Source organism: Planococcus citri, chromosome 2 (assembly GCF_950023065.1).
Source record: "Planococcus citri chromosome 2, ihPlaCitr1.1, whole genome shotgun sequence".
Taxonomy (NCBI): domain Eukaryota; kingdom Metazoa; phylum Arthropoda; class Insecta; order Hemiptera; family Pseudococcidae; genus Planococcus; species Planococcus citri.
This window is the reverse complement of record NC_088678.1, coordinates 45,563,239-45,582,586: the sequence shown is the minus strand read 5'-3', so window position 1 is coordinate 45,582,586 and position 19,348 is coordinate 45,563,239. Positions and strand designations below refer to the sequence as shown.

Sequence of the window (19,348 nt, the reverse complement as noted above, 5' to 3'; positions counted from 1 at the left end):
TTTCGTTCTGAAATCATGATGCATTGTGCAAAAAATTACAAATGTATACCTACATATATATGACTTGACCAATGAACTTCTTTCCTATCACCAATCAGTCATAAATAATATTTTCATCTCAAATGAATGGAACTCACGTGTATCTGTACATTTTTATTATGAAAGTATCAACCTGAACTCGGTATATTAAGAAAAAAAAAGTGCACATATTTTTCTTTGTTTTCTTTTCTGTTAATTTAAATCACATAATGTCCCATGTATCTACTCCAACGGGACCAAATTGACTTGAAATTTGTTATCATAAGTCAGAAATAATCGCAATCACTCATCAGTACTACGATTTGCGATATCACGCGTACTTTTTACGTATTTGTGCTGAGTTTTGCTCATGAACCATTCCATAAAATGTTGAATTTTCTGATTTCATCAAATTTTCAGGGGTGTCAAACTCTGCCACTCGACCTTCATTAATCACAAGGATCCTGAAATAATTTTAAAGGCTCGTAAATGCATCCAATAGGAAAAAACTCACATTTACCGTTTACGTACTTATCGTAATCTTGAACTGTATTTAATCGATGCGCAATCGTTAAAACGGTGCAGTTTACGAATTCGGTTCGAATAGTCCTTTGGACAAGTTCATCTGTTTCTAAGTCAACTGAAGCTGTGGCTTCATCCAAAATTAATATTTTGGTTTTCCTCAGTAAAGCTCTCGCCAAACATATCAATTGTTTTTGCCCATAACTGCAATAAGATTAAGTATTACGAAATGAAAATTATTAAACTATGATCTTAAGAATAATGTCGACACTTTACCTGATGTTTCCCCCTCCTTCTTCAATAAGATATTGAAGACCTCCTGGTAAATTTTGTACGAAATTCTTTAAATGCGATTTTTCAAGAATATTCCATAAAGTTTCATCATCACTGGTTCCAACTGGATCTATATTGAAACGTAAAGTTCCCAAAAATAATACTGGATCCTGTAAACAAACGTGCAGTCATTCCGCTTTAATAATTTTCAATCGAAATTTGAATCAAATTTTCCATTTTCGTCACTTTTTATACAAAGTACCTGAGGTATTAATGTCAAACGAGATCGTAATAAATGTAAACCGATGGTCGAAATATCCACATCATCGATAAGAATTTTACCACTGGCTGGTTCTATCAATCGAAACAATCCTAAAATGAGCGATGTTTTTCCGGCACCAGTTCTTCCTACGATTCCCACCTGTTCGTTCATTCATTATTCAATTGTAATACATAGTCTATTTTCAAAGATAATTTGCTTATAGTTTTACAAAAATTACTTTTTCTCCGCTTTTGATTTCGAAAGATATGTTTTTCAATACAATGTCGAGATCTTGGCGGTATCTTAAGTTGTAATTTTGTAAATTGATTTTCCCCCTAGCGGGCCAGCTTTCAAGTTTGTTATCTGTTGGTAAATTTTGAGCTGCTTCTTGTGGCTTTTCCAAATATTCTTTGATACGTTCAACCGCTATTATACCGTCTTCTATCTCTATCAAACGAAGTAGTAGCCATGTAAGTTCTCTTGTCATCTGAATAAAAAAAAAATTTACGAATGGTTTAGCTTCTCACATGCCATTAATCTTACAATTACATTGTAGGTACTGATGAATGATGAATTGATGATACATACTTGAATTGAGTAACTCATGGAGAATCCTATTAATCCGATGTCTAAATTGTTCTTTTCAGAGACTATAAAGTATGCGGCGAAAAATCCAATGCACCCACCAAGGATGTCCATTTTAGTTGCAATGCATCTGAAAAGAAAAAAGGTAAAATTTATTAAACTAATTTGTTACCTAGTAGCAATTGTTTCCTCGCAGTGATAGGTACATACCTACAGCATATAAAGTAAGACCTATATGCTACCGAAAAACGATCCATTTTATCTAAAGCTCGTAAGATTGATGTATTTTCATACTGATAAGCTCTTACTGACGGTAAACCTGAAGAAAAAAAATATTGATGAAAAAGTCGCCTCTACCGCTCAGAATTACGATTAAAATACGTAATATCGAGTTTATTGAACCTGAGATTGTTTCAACCAAACAAGAATATAAGGGTGATTGCTGGGCAGCCTGTATTCTGGTAATTTGGTGAGCCATACGTGAATAAAATACCTGGTGACATAAATGACTCACGTTTTACTTAAATTTGTTTTCAAATTGCAAATCCATACCTACTAAAACGAGATATTACCTGAATTAGATACATAACGATTAAAATCGGAACCATAACGACCATACAAATGGGGGTTGTGTAAATAATTACAAGACAAATTGAAATAAGCTAGAATCAGAAATCGAAGTACAGAGTTAGATGATGAACGACAGTTTAGAAATTGTTACTAATTTACCATGTACTTACCCTGCTCAAAAAAATTATCAAATTGACAATCTTTGCTCCCATCCTACTGTCGAGATTATATATGTCACCCGTCAGTCGATTAATAATTCTACCAATCGGAGTCGAATCTAATAACCACGTCGGCCATTTCAAAATGCTTGCCACTAAAGTATCATGAAAAAGGCTAGAAGCTTTCAGAAGACCATGGAATACTATCAAATTTGCCATGAGAACGGTTAAAGCTGTGGATACAGTAGGGAAAATTAATATCATTTCGCTTCAAAATAACAAAAATAAAAAAATTTTATTACCTTCTGAAATACCCAGGGCTAAATAAATTTCGAAGTAGAAATATTTATCAGCTGTGCTCTGGCTGTTATTCGTTCCTAATGAGCTCCCATCTCTCGACCATTTTAAAAGCCATAAATTTGATGAAATGGAAAGTACTTGGCAAAGAGCGTACATAAATAATGAACCGGATACGAAAAATACTCCGATGGATGAAAGATAAAAAGTGTAAACATCGTTTTTAACCTGAATATACAGATTTAAAAAAAAAAAAAATTGAAAAACTTGAAAGTGTTTCGAGAACAAACCGAGAAATAGACACATACGTTTCCTGATTCCAAGTGCTCTCGTTCTATTAGTTTTTTCGTATTTCCATCGGCTGGCTTTGGTTTGGAATTTCTGTACAATTTTCACTTGTTTATTGAATGAGGTACGCTCTATGGTCAGATTATTTACTCGTCAACAATTATTAAAATGTTTCATAATTACTCGAATGGTTCTCCATATTTTCCATATCGTCTAATTATTTGGGTTTCATTCCTTTTTGGAGCTATAATCTCTGCTTCATCTGTGAACACAAGATTTTCGTCGTTAATTAATTCAATTGTGTACTTACTTACAAATAATTTACTCTTCGACATTATTTAAATTAGTGCCCTCATCTATTGTATCGGTATCGATCGAACCAACTCTTAAAAATTCATTGAAATGCTGACTGTCTTTTGAAAGTTGCTGATATGTTCCACTTTCCAATATGCTGCCATTTTCCAAAATTATTACGAAATCAGTCAGTGAAAGAAATGCTGTTGTATGAGTGATCAATAGTCTAGTCTGAAAATACAGAACGTACAGCATCGTGAATAATTTTTTATTCTGTGAATTGCCTCGTTCGCTGTAAAATGACGATTTTTACCTTATTTTTCAATACGCCATTTGAGCCGAACACATTTTGAAAAATATGTTTCGCTATATGCGAATCTACTGCGCTCAGTGGATCGTCTAGAAGATAAATATCAGCATCGTAGCATATCGCTCTTGCTAAGCTGATGCGTTGTTTTTGCCCTCCACTTAGATTGATACCCTAAAAATGTTCCTCTTATAGCTTCAATGGTTTCAACATCGTCGAACTTTATTTTAATGGAATTTTTACGCAGTTTATTACTTTTTCTCCGATTTCTGTCTGATCATAATCAGACATTGTTGCCAAATCTGTTTCCAATGCGCACGCTTCCAAAGCTTTTTCGTATAACGATTGATTTACTGGAGTTCCCAAAGTTATGTTGTCTTTTATGGTCGCGTTGAGTATCCATGCTTGTTGAGATACGTAAGCTATTTTACCCTGAGAAAAATCACTCAATTAGTATTTTTTAACGTTGAATGAATTCCAACGTAAAGTGTAGAATAATTGAGAAATATTTACTTTGGTGTTTACGTAACCTTCCATCTTGTACATTTCGCCTAATAAAGCTGATATTAATGAACTTTTGCCCGATCCTACAGATCCAATCACAGAAACAATACTGCTTTCTTTAATTCTGATATTCAAATTTTTCAGGGTGGGTACATCTGCATCTTCTGTCCAAGAAAACGAACCGTTTTTGATAACGATTGCCTCTTCTGTAAATTCATACGTTTAATCAGTAAAGTTCGAAAAAAAATCTTTCTTTTTTTAAAAAAATAATAGAAAATACGTACCAGTATTGTCATGTGAGATGACGTCTGTATCGAGTTCTTGTAGGCTCAAAAAAACGTTTATTCTTTTTATTGAAATCAATGCCTACGATTTATAGGACAAAATATAACGTTTTAAAAATCATCATATTCGATAAAAATGTTTAATGCGCATAATACATTTAGGTACCTACTTGAGTCATGTTTGAAATAGCATCTGGTAATGTTTGCAATGGATTTCGAAGAGCATTAAAAAATGATATCGTCACGAAAGCTTTTTGTACATCCAAAGTGTGATACACGTCAGAAATTAAATAAGTTGCAAATGTTGCTGCTGAGATCTGAAAAATGGCGATATTAGAGTTTTTATTTCTATTACGAACTTAAATTCAATTAAATCTATCTCGATGTCGACCAATTTTTATAAAAACTTACCAAGAAAGGAATACAGGTGAAAGTGAATATTAGAAACGCGTTGAAAAATGAATTTGTTTTTATCGTCTTTAACTCTTTTTTACGCAGATTAGAAACCTCTTTTTCAAAGTATGATTCCCAAGCGTACATTTTCAAAACCTGAAAATATCACGAATCATTCGATAGGTACGTGATTTTTACATTGTTTACAATAGAAATTACGTGTCTGCTACTCACTTTAATTCCAGCCAGAACTTCTTGCATGAATTTACCTCGTTTGTCTTTATTCTTCATTTCAATTCTTTGCAATAATTTCATTTTTTTGATCAGTAGATTTATAAGCGGTAACAGTATAATGATGACGACGAAACTTGCGAGTACACTGGGTCCTTCAAAAATAAAACGTGTAACAGAGGGAGAGCTCGGCTTCATATTTTGAAATTTTTTTTTATTGGGGTTGATACAAAATTGAAATGGTTGCTTACCCAAAATATTCCAAATGAAGTATATCGACAAAACCACTTGAATCGGAGATGTCCAAGACTGATTTATACCTTTGAGGGCAGATGATACTTTCTCTGTATCCACTGCCATTAAATTCACAATTTCACCGCTGGTGTACTTTCTTCGCGAATCATTGGAAATTTTTAAAGACTAGAATATGTAAAAGATCTGAATTTAAGTTAATTCTGCGAATTCGAAAATTACTCCAGACCGATTCTATAAGCTGAAATACTCACTTTTTTGTATACAGCCGACATGAGAGTACTTTTAGTTTTTGCCTGAGTTGCAGTCAACTTGATGTACATTTTATTCAATGCTACAGCTTGTAAGCAGCCGTTGAGCAGAAATAAAAAAGAACACACGTATCCTTTCCAAGATGGTACTTTGTCCGCCATTAAAGTTAGAAATAAGCTGAAAACATTTTTTTTTCAATTTCATTCCTCATTTAAATATTTTTTTGTAATGCGATAATATTTTAGGAAAAATCACGTCTGTAAGTACCTACCTGAATATTAACGGATATGCTATGACAGACACCATTTCCAAAAATTTCCACATCATCGCTTCGAGGAAATCAAACCAAAACATTTTGAAAAGAGGAACTGCAATGGACGGATTTCTGGCATTCGTTTCGTGTGCGATTTTTTCATCCAGTTCGACCAGTTCGAATTCTTTTTTGCTTAGCTTACTGTAAGTACTAGGAATCGACATTGTTCAGAAAATTTCAAAATAATTGAAAAATGAATCACGCTTTTAAGAATACCTACTTCTTTTGCGGTTCACTGGAACCGTAAAAATAATTTTCAAATTTTAACGAAAGATTGCATGTTTTATCTTCTTCTTTTACATTCCACAGTACATCTTGTATAGGTTTTTTATAATTCCTCCATACGTAATATTCGAACCAATGTAAATACAGCTTCGATATGAAAGGTGCTTCATGATCAGGGCACTGGTTCTGAAAACATGTTAATTTAATCAGAAAAATTGCCTATACCTAAGTCGGCAGGTCTGCGGTTTATAAATAGGTAGAATGAGGTGGTCGATTTCCTCGAACTGTTGTTAGTTAATCCGAGTAAAATATGATCGAAAATTTAATTCTGTGAAGATTTTCTACTTTGTATGTACTAGCTTCATTTCAAGTGTCGAACAGGTTCGTAGACCGAGAGACTGATGAGATTCGAAGAGCACGTGACTATTTTAACCTCGACCTTCATAACATTTCGTTGACAATGTAATTGTTCTGACGTAGTAATCCATTGACTAATAACATCAACCTTGGAATTTGTGTGTTTTTTTTTTTTTTTTGATAATTTAAAATATTAACAATAGACATTTTATTTTATCTACTTACTTCGTCTTGTTCACATAACGAATATTTTGGTTTCGAGTCCGCGAAACAATTCAGTACGACAATTACTATCGGTGGAATGCATCGAAACGCCGAGTGCAAAAATTGAAAAAAAATTGAGCTCTGCTTCTGAAATAGGTAAAGCATGGGAACATATCATTATGTAATATTCTAAATTTATTCGTTTAGGTCACTAGAGAGATAACGGGACATGATTACAGATATTTTGAATTTTATTTTCAAATATTTTCCTCGAAACAAAATAATGTTGTGACAAATATGAAATATTGTCAATGCCTCTCGCATTAGTTCATTGTCAAAATAGATAAGATAACTTTTAATTGATGTAAAATCCGAATCGTAAAAAGATAATAGTACTTGAATGAACTTACAAATGGTTCTCTGTTCGATGCAATTGTTCGAATTTCTGGTATACTGCAAAGCGTCAAAATCACAGAATATCCGAATAATATTCCCGAAGATCTTATTCCCATTTTAATATTCACAACAGTAAGAATGGCGAACAGTATCTAATTATGAATTAATTTGCCATTAACGTGTGTTTTTTATGTTTCAAAAGAAAAATTATTATGGGTGTTGGTTAATTGCAAGTACATTACATACCAGAGATAAAAGCCTGGAAGCTGAAGAATAAACGTAAATGGGCGGTTGAGACTGAGAGGTTTCGTTTATTTCACTCTCAACGTATTCAATTAACATCTCAGCTATCATTAGGAATATGAATGTCTGAAAAAAATTACAAGTTAAAATACTCGTTTATCTAATTTGCGTTTTTTGAACGAGGTAACGAATTGAAATTGCCATTTTAAATTGAAAATAGATTCGACTGAATTAGGTAAATGCTGACCAGTTTAGTAATATTATATCTGTTCCAAGGTATCTCACGATAGTTGCTTTTTGTCAGGAAATAGAATTCGAAGGGGATACATATCCATAAGTAAATACAGGGGATCCATATCAGTGCTGTTTTTTTGAAACATTCGGTGAAATCTGGATTTTCGGCGTACCATGTCAAGTTCGAATCCTATAAAATAAATTCAAAGTATCGAGGTGAATTGATGAAGCTAAAGCAAAATCATGTTGTTATTATTGTTTCAAAATTCAAAATATATTTCACTTTTTTAAATATTTGATATTAGGTATTAAAGCTTTCGCTACCGGGCTACAGTTTAAACACTCAACTTTCAAAAATGAATACCTATCTTATCTTTTTACAAAAAGTCTCTTGTTACATTGAAAAACTTCGAAGTTGATGTTCATTTGAACCTTCGATTTATTGAAGAATAAAGTTGATGTTATAAATATTTTTTTCGAAGAAAAACTTGAATAAAGCTTATGCTTATCTGTTTGCTTACTCAGCACAATTAACGTAGGTACCTACTTACCCAAAATGGAGATCCGCATGATTCGTCGAGTGAAACAAATGACATTTTTAAAAATATAGAAAAATCTTACATAATTGAAGTAAACGCAGAATGATTTGTTAAAATTTAGCGAAAACTGTTTCACGAGTGTTTTGATGTGTTTACGAGCGGATTTTCGAACGCGTTAAGTGTTATCACACGGCGATAGCACGCGCGCGACTTGGAATGTTATTTCGCCTTCACGCCGCCTTCGCGACGATTGTTATCACAGGCTATTCAACTCGATAATTTTCGACCAACTTCGATGTCACTTCGGAAAGACGTTCGGACTTCGGAAGCATTCGGAGCGTAGTATTTCAGCATGAGTCGCAATATCATCGCAATTTTTACAAATAATTCGGATTTTAAATTGAGGAGCTCATTGCAAAAGTAGCCCTTGTCACATGAATCTATGCAATCTCCAAAGCTTTCCCTTGAGCGTACCCAGTATCAAGAATGTAAACTCTATAAAGCAAATTCCTCTCAGGGCTACTCAGGGTAGACCAACTTGACGGTCATTTCATCATTACAACATGATCTCCGCAGTTGGCAATAGGTGCAATCGAGTGAAAAGGGTCGAAAAGTTCATGTGACAAGGGCTACTTTTGCAATGAGCTCCTCAATTTTAAATTTGATGTTGATGATATGAGCATTGACCTGACTAATAGGCGAACTGGGTCGAAAAAACATACCTTGGGGATTGACCAAATTCACGGAGGTAATTAACTTCGAGTTGAAAGTGTCCCATAAACTTTCTTAGCCTCCTAGGTGCAAGAGGGTGCAGCCAGGAAGTGAGGTCATTTTTGAAAGAAAAACGCAGTTTTTTGCAATTTGACCCCATAAAGCGTTGGGTAGGAAAACGGACACACCTTCGAAAATATGCAATTTGAGTTTCTGCATCTCTAAATCCAAAGGATTCATAATTTCAGATCGAAGAAAAAATTTGTAGATTTTATCAATTTTCATTATTTTATTTTTTTCCATCCTCCAAAACTCTGCAGAAGTGTTTACTTTGATATGAGGATGTCCCCTGACAAACAAGCGTCCAGGGGAAAGGAGCATGAAACCAGGGGTATTCAAAGTATGATCATTTTTTTAAAACGCATTTTCTTTTTCTTCACATATAAATTCAACTACAAAATATCAGTAAGTTTTTTTTAGTCTTAGGGATGTCTTATGGCAAAATTAAGATCCTTGTGTCAAAATGGGCGAAGCCAGGGGTCTTCAAAGCATGACAACTTTTATTTTAAAAAAAAACACACATTTTCTTGCAACAATTTCTTCTCGTATATAACTTCAAGTATTAATTCCCAAGCTTTAGTAAAAAAAAAAAATGAATGAAATAGAACTCCCTTAACATACAGTCAGCATCATCCTAGTATGCTTTTCAATAAAATATTTTCATATAAGAAAAAAAAGAAGCTTTCCAGGAAAATTCTTGATGCATTCAAAAATTTCGTCTTATTTTGCGATTCTGCTTATTTCTTGATAACTAATGAATAAATTACTTAGTTACCATACAGCGTATCATAAAAATGCCAACCAAACAATTACATAAGTATAGTACTTGTGTAAATTAATTGAAGTGATAATACGCTCATTTGAATTGAGATTAGATAAAACTTGGTCATGATGCAAATTTACCCAGTAAATTACATTTCTTTAAACATCATTAATATTTCTAAAAGGACAGACGATAATACAAAAAAATTGAGCGGATTTATATTTCACTTTTGGCCAACTCGCTTATGCCCATTTGCTGGAAAGAAGGTAGGTAAACGTTCGTAGTCATTAGATTAGTCCAGCATCGCTTGCCATTTGTTGGAATATCGAATTATCAGATTTGAATAAGTTATCAGGACTGTCGAATTCTACTATACTTCCTTTATCTAAAACCATAATTCTGCAAAAACAACGAAAAAAATAACGTAAAAATTAATTTTATGAATAAATCAGAAATTTTATCGGTGATTAAAACTAATTAGGTATCGTGGGTACGAGTATGTAAAGAAATATTTCGAAAAATAATACTTGTCGTAATTTTGAATGGTATTCAGTCGATGCGCAATAGTCATCACTGTACAGTCAGCGAATTCGGTGCAAATGGTCTCCTGAATTAGTTTATCGGTTTCTAAATCAACCGATGCAGTTGCTTCGTCAAGTATTAAAATTTTCGTTTTTCGTAATAACGCTCTAGCCAGGCAGATGAGTTGTCTTTGACCAAAACTATAACGTAATAATATTTTCATTTAAATCACACGATTTACATTTTCAATAGAAATTATCAAAGTGCAGATAAATTAAAAAATGACCTTAGATTTCCACCACTTTCTTCAATATCTGAATATAATCCGTTTGGTAAGCAAGACACATATTGTTTCAGATGTGCTTTTTCCAAAGCATTCCATATTTCATCGTCCGAATGATCGTTGGTTGGATCTAAATTAAATCTTAGGGTGCTTATAAATAGAACTGGATCCTGTCGAAATTAATCGTTTAGATTGACTCGTAAAATCCACAAAACACATACCTAATGCAATTTTGAAAAACTTACTTGTGGTATAACAGTTAAGCGAGATCGTAGCGAATGTAAACCAATCGTGCAAATATCAATATCGTCTATCAGGATTTTTCCACTATGTGGTTCCGTTATTCTAAATAAGGCAGAAATTAACGATGATTTTCCAGCTCCAGTTCTTCCAACAATGCCTACCTGTGAGATGATTATTTGCAATGCTCAATTAGCCTACCTTCTCTACCTATTTTACTTTGTACTTATAAGACCAATGAATAAATTGTATATATTTATTACTTTTTCTCCACTTTTGATCGTGAAATTTAACCCTCTCAGTACCAAGTCCAAGCCTTCGCGATATTGTAAATTATAATCTTGGAATACGATTTCACCTTTTTCTGGCCATTCGGTTGGTATAATGTTTTCTATGTCGCATTGTGACTCTTGAGGGTATTCCATGAATTCTTTCACTCGTTCTACTGAAACTAAGCTATTTTGCACATCCACCGAGTACATTAATAGCCACGATAGTTCTTTCGTTATCTGGAAACATTTACCACAGATTAGTGCGAATTTCATAGTAGAGGCGTGAGTAATGAGTATGCTTTTACACTTAGCGCATGTAAATATATTTCTTATGGTTGGAAAAATCTTACTTGAATTGCATAACTCGTTGCAAATGCGATTAAACCGGTTTGTAAAATGTCTCGTTGTTGCACCATAAAAAATGTAGCGAAAAATACTATTATACCGCCCAAAATATCTACTCTGATGCAAAGCCATCTTAAAAATGTAATAAAGATGAGTATCGTGTTAGGTAATCTACATTATAAAATAGGGTTTCAATTTTCAAATAACTTAGATAGGTACCTGGAACACACGATGATGATGTATTGAGTGGCCGAATGTAAATCTATTTTATGGTACGATTGTTCGATGAATTTGTCTTGTAGTCCATAAGCTCGGATAGATTGTAATCCTGCGTTACGAAAACAGTTCATTTTATTAGAACAAAAATGCAGATTTCATTCACCCTTTTTTTTTGCTGACATTGCTAAATTTTTTCTACCGCTGTATAAATTGAGTTGAGAAACATTTTTTGAAGAATTTTGAAAAATTCAAATTCCTGTGTACTCCCACCTTCTCTCCCCCACCACTATTTCTGTCAGACAGGTAACAATTTTTTAGCTGTCTCGATTTTTAAAATTATCTGAACGATGGCTAGCGAAATAAACTGAACAAATCTTGACTATCGCTCTCTAATCTCAGTCATTTTGAATTACATTTTTGAATTCGAGCTCATTTTCTGTAGTCGATTTTGAGTAAATTTTAAGCAAAACTGTTCGGTAGGTAGGTAGGTAGGTACTCAGAAATGAAATGTTATTTGTTCGCAGTTCAGTGGTGAACAATGTGAACATAGTTGATAAAACCCATAGTGCCATCAATGGAATACTTTTTCCCCCTCTTGTCAAGCCCCTTAATAAGTTTTATGGTGTGTTACCTGAAATCGTTTCCAAATAATGCGAACTCATCGGTGATTTATTGATGGAATCAATTCGTTTCAATTGCAGCGAAAGTTTAACGTAGAATTTCTGGTGAAAAATTATAAAGGGTCGTATTATTAGATTTTTCAATTTCAATAATTTTAATTTTAAAATAATTATTTGGATTATGATAATAATATACTTAGATTTTGTACCTGTACAATGTACATCGCACTTAGCACTGGAGCTATAATGAAGGCGCACACAGGTGTCGTATAAATTATTACGATGAAGATGGCGATGAACTAAAACAGTTGCAAGAATTATTTAATCAGGAATTTTTATTAAAATTCACTCATTTTTTTGAACCCCTTACTCGTTGAATTAAAGCTAAAATCGAAGCTGTTTTTGGCCCAACTTCGTAATCCAAAGAATAAATGTCGATTGTGAATCTGTTGGTGATTCTGCCAATTGGTGTCGAGTCGAATATTCTCATCGGCCATTTCAGAACGCTGGTTAGTAATTTATTGTAAAGAACTGTCGAGGCTTTCAGTATACCAACAAATAAAGTTACATTGCCAATTAAACTGGAAATAGCTGAAAAAAAAATATTAGTATCAAAATTTGATTTCTTGAAGATGTGAAATGAGAGAAAAAATAAAAATACCTTCTCCTAAACCTAATGCTGCGTAAACCGATAGGTAAAAAAATCTGTCATGTTTTTGATCTATTTCACAATCTTGATTTTTTCTTGCCCATAACGATAACCATATGTTGGTTAACATTGCGAAACATTGATAAATTGTGAAAATTAACATTATCGTGAAAGCTAAAGAGGTCCCGAGAGCGGTAAGATAGAATGCATAAATTTTCTTATTGACCTGAAAACAGTTTTGCAGGTGTATTTTAAGAATTCATAGTGGTGGCTAAAAGTATGAATAACTATTTTTCGAAGTTTGAGAATGCTTTTACCGTTCCAGTTTGGAGGTATTCTTTTTCAATTAATTTTGATCGACTTGAATCGCCATCCGGGTCAATTTTGGTAGTTCCCAGTTCCCTGTTATTGGAAAACTTTGCGTTATTACTGGATAAAAATTAACAATTTGGTCTAACAAGAATATTTGCAGACTAATAATTACCGATCCATGCTGGGTTCTTTGATTTCTGGATTCCTTTTCTCAGATTTTTCCACGGAAATGTCATCTGTGAAGTACATAACAAGTATAAGCAGGCATACACGATTTGAGAAAATTATTCAAAATGGTACTAGGTCGTTTTTTTGCTTTTTTGAAATTCTATCAACTCTTGCGAAGTTCTTGCGAAGTTGATCGTTTGCTAGGATCTACCAGATTTTATATAAGAAGTTGAAAAATTACTCAACTCTGCTGAAATAACTCACCTTTAATTTCATTATCTTTCGAACACGTGCGTAGAAAGTCAGCAAAACGGTCATTCCTGTCGATAAGCTCTTTATAACTACCGGATTCGGCTATTTTACCATCTTCGAGCAATAGGATGAGATCAGATCGGGATAAAAATGTGATGTTATGAGTCACGATGATTCTAGTCTGTCAAAATATAACCACTGTCTCAATTTTTCAACCTTAAATAATCGCATAATCACCATTTTTATTAAAATTTACCTTATTTTTTAGCAATCCTTCAGGACCAAGAACGTTGTTGAAAATATGTTTGGCGACGTTATAATCTACAGCACTTAAAGGATCATCCAAATAATAGATATCCGCATCGAAACAAACAGCTCTGGCTAAACTTATTCTCTGTTTTTGTCCTCCGCTTAAATTAACTCCCTAAAATTGTAATCTATGATTGCTTTGATTCTTTCTTCAAACATTTTCTCGAATTTTTATTTTTGGAAAAGGGTAGGTATGTTTCTCACCTTTTCTCCAATTTCGGTCATATCACCATACGCCATGTTTGCCAAATCGGTTCTTAATGCACACGCTCTTAGAGCTTTCTGATACAATGTTTCGTCGACAGGTCTTCCCATTGTGATGTTTTCTTTAACGGTCGAATTGAAGATCCATGCTTGCTGAGGTACATATGCTGTTGTACCCTGCAAATTTCGACATTTATGAGATTTTTGCCCCTAAATTTATAGAAAGGAAGAATGATCCAATTTTCAATACGAACCTGTATGTTGATGTTACCCGAAACTTTGTGTATTTCTCCTAATAAAGCAGCAATTAACGATGATTTCCCAGCACCTACAGAACCGATAACTGAAACCAGTTCTCCCGGGTTGATTTTCAAGTTGATGTTTCTCAAAGTAGATAAACCCTCGTCTTCGGTCCATGAAAACTCACCCCTCTCTACAATGATCGCTTTACCTACATGTACAATTGATTGATAATCAATCAGATAAACAAATTGCGTTAAAGGTGTATGAAAAGTTTACCTAATTCTTCGTGAGTGATGGCGTTAGGATCGAGATCATCTAAATTCATGAATTCGTTCAATCGAGTCGCCGATACTATGGCCTACGACAGAAAACACTTTAGTGATTGAAGAATGCTAAAAATCAAAACCATTGAAGCTGCACGAACCTGCATAATGTTGGACAAAAGCGAAGGAATTGTTTCCAACGGAATTCGTAAAGTGTTGAAGAACGAAATCGTGACAAAGGCTTTTTTAATATCGAGCACATTATCTGCGCTGGAAATCACATAAGTGGCGAATACCACAGCAGATACCTGTTCGAAAAGAATCAATTAGCGTGATTTTAAACTGATTTATTACGAAGGAGGTGTTGAAGCTCACCAGAATTGGAACGCAAGCGCATATAAATTGCAGAATTCCGTGTAAATATCCGTACATTTTCAATAATTTGATCTCACAGCTGCGTAAACGAGAAGCTTCTTCTTCAAAACTCGGTTCCCAACCATACATTTTCAGTACCTAAGGTTGTAAATGATATTAATAAAAAAGTTGATAACTGATGAAATGACGGTTCCAATTTATCAATTCCAATGCCAATGGGTATACTTTTATTCCAGAAAGAAGATCTTGAATAAATTTCACACATTTATCTCTGTGGAACATTTCTTGAAGTTGCATTTTCTTTTTCAGTTTGGCTATTAAGTAATTGATAGGAATCAAAGCTAAAACGACCATTAACCCTGGTATTATACTCGGACCTATGAACACAGACAGAATGTCAAAAATTGTAAAAACTAACAATTTATTTGGAAAATTTCGTCAATTACCCAGAGATTTCCCGACGAAATAAAACGTTAGTACGATTTGTAGGGGGATAACCCATATATTATTCATGTAGTAAATAATGTTCACTACTCGGTTAACGTCGATCAACATTAAATTCACGAGATCTCCCGATGTATATTGTCTTCTCGCTCTGCTCGATAAACGTAAAGTCTGTAGAAGAGAATAATGTGGTTAAGGTTTTACAAGTTGGATATTAAAATTATCATGACATGAGACTTCGTACTTTTTTATAAATGGTTGACATTAAAGCACTTTTCACTCGCATCTGGACTTGGGTTATACCGCAGAAGAATTTGGCCATAATGACTGTTTGTGTAAGACTATTCAATATGAAAAGTAGTACGAAAAGGTACGCTTTCCAGGCTGGATCTTTTTGTTGAATACATGTGATGAAGCAACTGTAAAAAGCAAGATAAAATCAGACTATTCAAATTACTAGCCATTTGAGAGAAAGGGGCCAAAACAAGTCAACGTGATTTTTGTTGTTGCAGATGGGTTGAATGCGATTGCACTATGTTACACAGGATTTTTTCAATTTTGACCCAACTTTGAAATTGAAGGAGCTGTGTCGTATAAACGAATGTAATTTTTAATTGAATTTTGAACTTGAGACAAATATGAATGTGACTTGATTAAAAAAATTCGAATGTCCCACATACTCAGGTCAAATTGACGTGGAAATAACTACCAAATCTATTTACAATATTTCAAATGTTATAAAATTTTGAAGAAACAACACCGAACACCCTGCAACTTTGCTCCTTCAATTTCTATAGTCGGTAAACCAATTGACACCTGTGTGATTCAAGTTACTGTATAAGTACTGAATTGCTTACCTGAAAATCATGGGAAATGAAAGATTCAACAAAGTGTCAACAAATCTCCAAAACACACAAACCAAAAATGGCTTATAGTAAAGATTAATCAGAGGCGAGATGATAGATTTCGTTGCTCCCTTTGGTTTAATTTTCGTTGATTTTTCAGAATCAATATCGTCATCGATGTCGTAATAGCTACAAAATTAAAATCAGTATGGGTAAAGGTACACGTGAGAGACATATTTTACATAAAGGAATTCAATTTGAAATTTAAATACCTCTTTTTAGGCTGATGGCATTTTGTCCACGTTTCTTCAAACATTGGCGAATTGTATGCCGCTGTGTATTCCTCATCCATGTCCCACAAATTTCCAGTTACCGGGGTTTTATTACTCCACCAAATGTATTTATTAAACCAACAAAGATATAGCTTGGATAGAAATGAGGCATGCTTTTCTGGACAGACATCCTATGGAATTAGATAGGTATAAATTAGAAATAAGAAAATGATCAAGACTCTGTATTTGAAAGGAAATGATTGAGTATATTTTTGAAATTTTATGTCGATACTCGCCTCTTCAGAACGTTTGACATTTTCAGGTCTTCTATCGGCGAAACAATTCGTTAATAAAACGATGACCGCTGTTATCCAATGTAAAGTGTGGTAATTGAATTGCAAAACGATCAGATGAACGTATTCCATGTACTATAGATGATGTATTCTTTGTAAAAATGAATATAAATAGAAAGTATATTACCTAACTATACCGTCTTTTGATCTTATTCAAGATAAATGCAGCTTGAAAAAATTGTACTTTCTCCCTTCTCTTTTTACTTTTGATAGGTAGAGGTATTCTGCTTCTAAATTTATACGATTTTTCATGGAAAATGAAAACGAAAGAGTAGAATTTTGGGCACAAATATTGCGTTGGGTGACATCTATCAATAGAAACTTATGCACCATGTCCCAAGTAAAACCAAAAGACGATAGGTAAGTTCTTTCAATGAATGTATTCTTTATACTGACTTGAACGCGGTTATGATTCAAAGTGGAACGGAATTCTGGAAATCCGCATAACACCAGTAATGCAGAATATCCAAATAAGATCCCCGATGATCTTATTCCCATCCTTATGTTCGCCCATGTTAATGATAAAAATAATACCTTGAGAGAAATAATCGATAAGATTGTAAATTCATTTATCAGAAAATGTCTATTTGACCTTTTAATTTCATCGAGATATCAACTCGTGAACTTACGTAGGAGAGGAATTGTACTGTTGGTTTTTGATTGGCTATTAAATTATGTCGATTCTCATTTTCGTTGCCAACTATTTGAATTAGAGATATGAAAATCATCATAATAATTCCAGACTGCAAAAACACCATAATTATTGATAGGTAATTTATTATGATACGCAAACATTGCGAAATAAGCATCGTGAAAAATTGATTTAGGCATATTTTTACCAGTTTGAAACAGTTGTACGCATTTAATGAGATTTTTGGAGATGCACTCTTTCTGAGGTAGTGATACTCCAGCGGTGCTAGAAGCCATAAGTAAATCGAAGGGATCCATATTAGCACTGTATCTTTGAAGCATTGCGTGAAATCTGGATTGTTGGTGTACCACAATTTATCTAAATCCTGTCGAACAAAATGAGTATGAGCATTCATCTTACAGAAGAAAATTACGTTAAACTTCGTGAAGTGATTGACCCTGATGTAAAAAGATCTATAGAATAGGTAAAAATGAAATAGTTACCCATAAAGGTGAGCCGCAAGTAATATTAAACATCATTTCTGAACATTACTCGTACTACTTCAGTCTGGTCAACGTAAGGATTTTTTGAAGATAGAATGGGTTGTAATATCAAATCGATAGGGTATAATCTGAAACCGATAAATTTGAGATTGCTATATGCAACTAATGAAATTTTAAATTGAAAAAAAATACAGTGTGATTCGAAAGTCTTGATCAGTCAGAACAAATTTTGACTGAAAAAAGACTGCAAAGTAATCGTAACTGACGTGCAAATGATGCAGTGGACGTTATTACTATTTATTTACTTTTTTTTTGTTATTTTATTTTTTTTATAGAAGTCATCAATTAAACATTATTTGAACAAAATTTGAAAAAGTGTCACACATTTCCTCGTGTAGGTAATTGGTAGGTATCTGATAGAACTGTAGGCATTAGAATTTTGGAAGATAATTTTCTGTGTAAGTTTTTTAGTGCACGTGATCGCCATATTTTTTAAGATATCAAAATTTAACCATGCAAAATTTAATTTTCATTTTGATGAATTTTTTCATTAGTAAGCTTGTACAAATGCGTTAGTTGAAGATTTTATATCATTTCAAAATGACCACCATCAAGTCGAAATATCCTTAATTGAAATAATACTTACCTACGTTCGTTCAAAACACACGTTTCCTTCAAGTGATCTAAATTTTAGGGTTGAATACATAGATTATAATCAGCGAATCAAAATATTTACGGCCGAATTTTTCCGTTAGCACATTCTAAACTTTCAGCAATACTCAGGAACGTGTCTTAGAAAAAGAAGCAAATCACCAAAGTGTGTGATTAGGTACTTTATTTCATAATCTAATCGTACGAATGACAAGTTCAGTTACCTCGCATGTGTTGATGAATTATCGAGAAATTCAGAGTAATTTAAATCACGTGCATAAGTACTTAAAAGTTGAAATGTATCCATTAAGAGGAAATACACCTATCTACATGTGCTATGTATAGGCTCGTATAACTATACTATGACAAGCAATACATAGTAGATAGATACATTTTCATGATGAAAACAACGTCATAGTTTCAAACACGCGTTCTTGTATTATGCATAAATGTATCAATGATCAACAAAAACATCAATAACCGGAAACGTAATTAAGTATCTATTTTTCTCAAAAACGATTAAAATTACTCGTAATCTTTATTATTCAATTTGCATATTTTTGCCTTCATGTAACGCACATGTCATACTTGCGTTGTAGGTACCTACTTACCTATTTGTAAACCTAAACATATTTTTAAAAGTTTAAAAAAATCTAGGAGTTTTTTATCTAATTTTTATTCTTTATTAGGCCTTATTTATGCATCAACTGATAAAATATGTAATCTTCTGCACTTCATAAATTTTCAACCGTGTCATATTCAATGATATTGCCATCATCTAGGACGAAAATTCTGTTATTAATACAAAAGTGTTTAATATGTATTAGCGAAGAAAATG

At 33.3% G+C, this 19,348-nt stretch overlaps 2 protein-coding genes and 1 long non-coding RNA gene across 5 annotated transcripts in view; 1 reads left to right on the top strand and 2 right to left on the bottom strand.

Annotated features, from left to right (window-relative positions):
• Positions 1 to 138: 138 nt before the first annotated feature.
• LOC135836071 (ATP-binding cassette sub-family C member 3-like) lies at positions 139 to 8,228 on the bottom strand. 3 transcript variants are annotated; one of them, XM_065350660.1, is made up of 30 exons: positions 8,014 to 8,228; positions 7,476 to 7,652; positions 7,232 to 7,354; positions 7,000 to 7,137; positions 6,611 to 6,736; positions 6,024 to 6,214; positions 5,762 to 5,953; positions 5,493 to 5,667; positions 5,238 to 5,406; positions 4,990 to 5,141; positions 4,774 to 4,911; positions 4,533 to 4,679; positions 4,363 to 4,444; positions 4,088 to 4,284; positions 3,830 to 4,006; positions 3,581 to 3,748; positions 3,324 to 3,498; positions 3,157 to 3,235; positions 2,994 to 3,066; positions 2,691 to 2,913; positions 2,401 to 2,621; positions 2,233 to 2,322; positions 2,063 to 2,153; positions 1,871 to 1,979; positions 1,664 to 1,790; positions 1,314 to 1,562; positions 1,076 to 1,234; positions 817 to 983; positions 550 to 744; positions 139 to 482 (listed from the first exon to the last, which is right to left on the bottom strand). In XM_065350660.1, exons 1-30 carry the CDS (start codon positions 8,056 to 8,058, stop codon positions 350 to 352), a joined length of 4,488 nt encoding a protein of 1,495 aa, XP_065206732.1. In that variant the 5' UTR covers positions 8,059 to 8,228; the 3' UTR covers positions 139 to 349. The 3 variants fall into 3 exon arrangements, with proteins under 3 accessions (XP_065206732.1, XP_065206733.1, XP_065206735.1); XM_065350661.1 differs by having other exon boundaries at positions 3,354 to 3,498; XM_065350663.1 differs by having other exon boundaries at positions 3,384 to 3,498.
• Positions 1,723 to 19,348, top strand: part of LOC135836079 (uncharacterized) — a 39,089-nt gene continuing 21,463 nt past the window's right edge. The window contains exon 1 of the long non-coding RNA XR_010556993.1: positions 1,723 to 1,805. This is a non-coding gene — a long non-coding RNA (uncharacterized LOC135836079). The remainder of the gene's footprint in view (positions 1,806 to 19,348) is intronic.
• LOC135836073 (multidrug resistance-associated protein 1-like) lies at positions 9,253 to 18,643 on the bottom strand. Its single transcript, XM_065350665.1, has 31 exons — positions 18,506 to 18,643; positions 17,860 to 17,987; positions 17,565 to 17,741; positions 17,355 to 17,468; positions 17,122 to 17,259; positions 16,669 to 16,800; positions 16,373 to 16,563; positions 16,113 to 16,289; positions 15,500 to 15,674; positions 15,258 to 15,426; positions 15,037 to 15,188; positions 14,812 to 14,949; positions 14,598 to 14,744; positions 14,450 to 14,531; positions 14,185 to 14,381; positions 13,931 to 14,107; positions 13,674 to 13,841; positions 13,430 to 13,598; positions 13,170 to 13,233; positions 13,003 to 13,087; positions 12,698 to 12,911; positions 12,407 to 12,627; positions 12,246 to 12,335; positions 12,048 to 12,138; positions 11,417 to 11,525; positions 11,203 to 11,329; positions 10,844 to 11,089; positions 10,586 to 10,744; positions 10,344 to 10,510; positions 10,063 to 10,257; positions 9,253 to 9,934 (listed from the first exon to the last, which is right to left on the bottom strand). Exons 2-31 carry the CDS (start codon positions 17,893 to 17,895, stop codon positions 9,823 to 9,825), a joined length of 4,419 nt encoding a protein of 1,472 aa, XP_065206737.1. The 5' UTR covers positions 17,896 to 17,987; positions 18,506 to 18,643; the 3' UTR covers positions 9,253 to 9,822.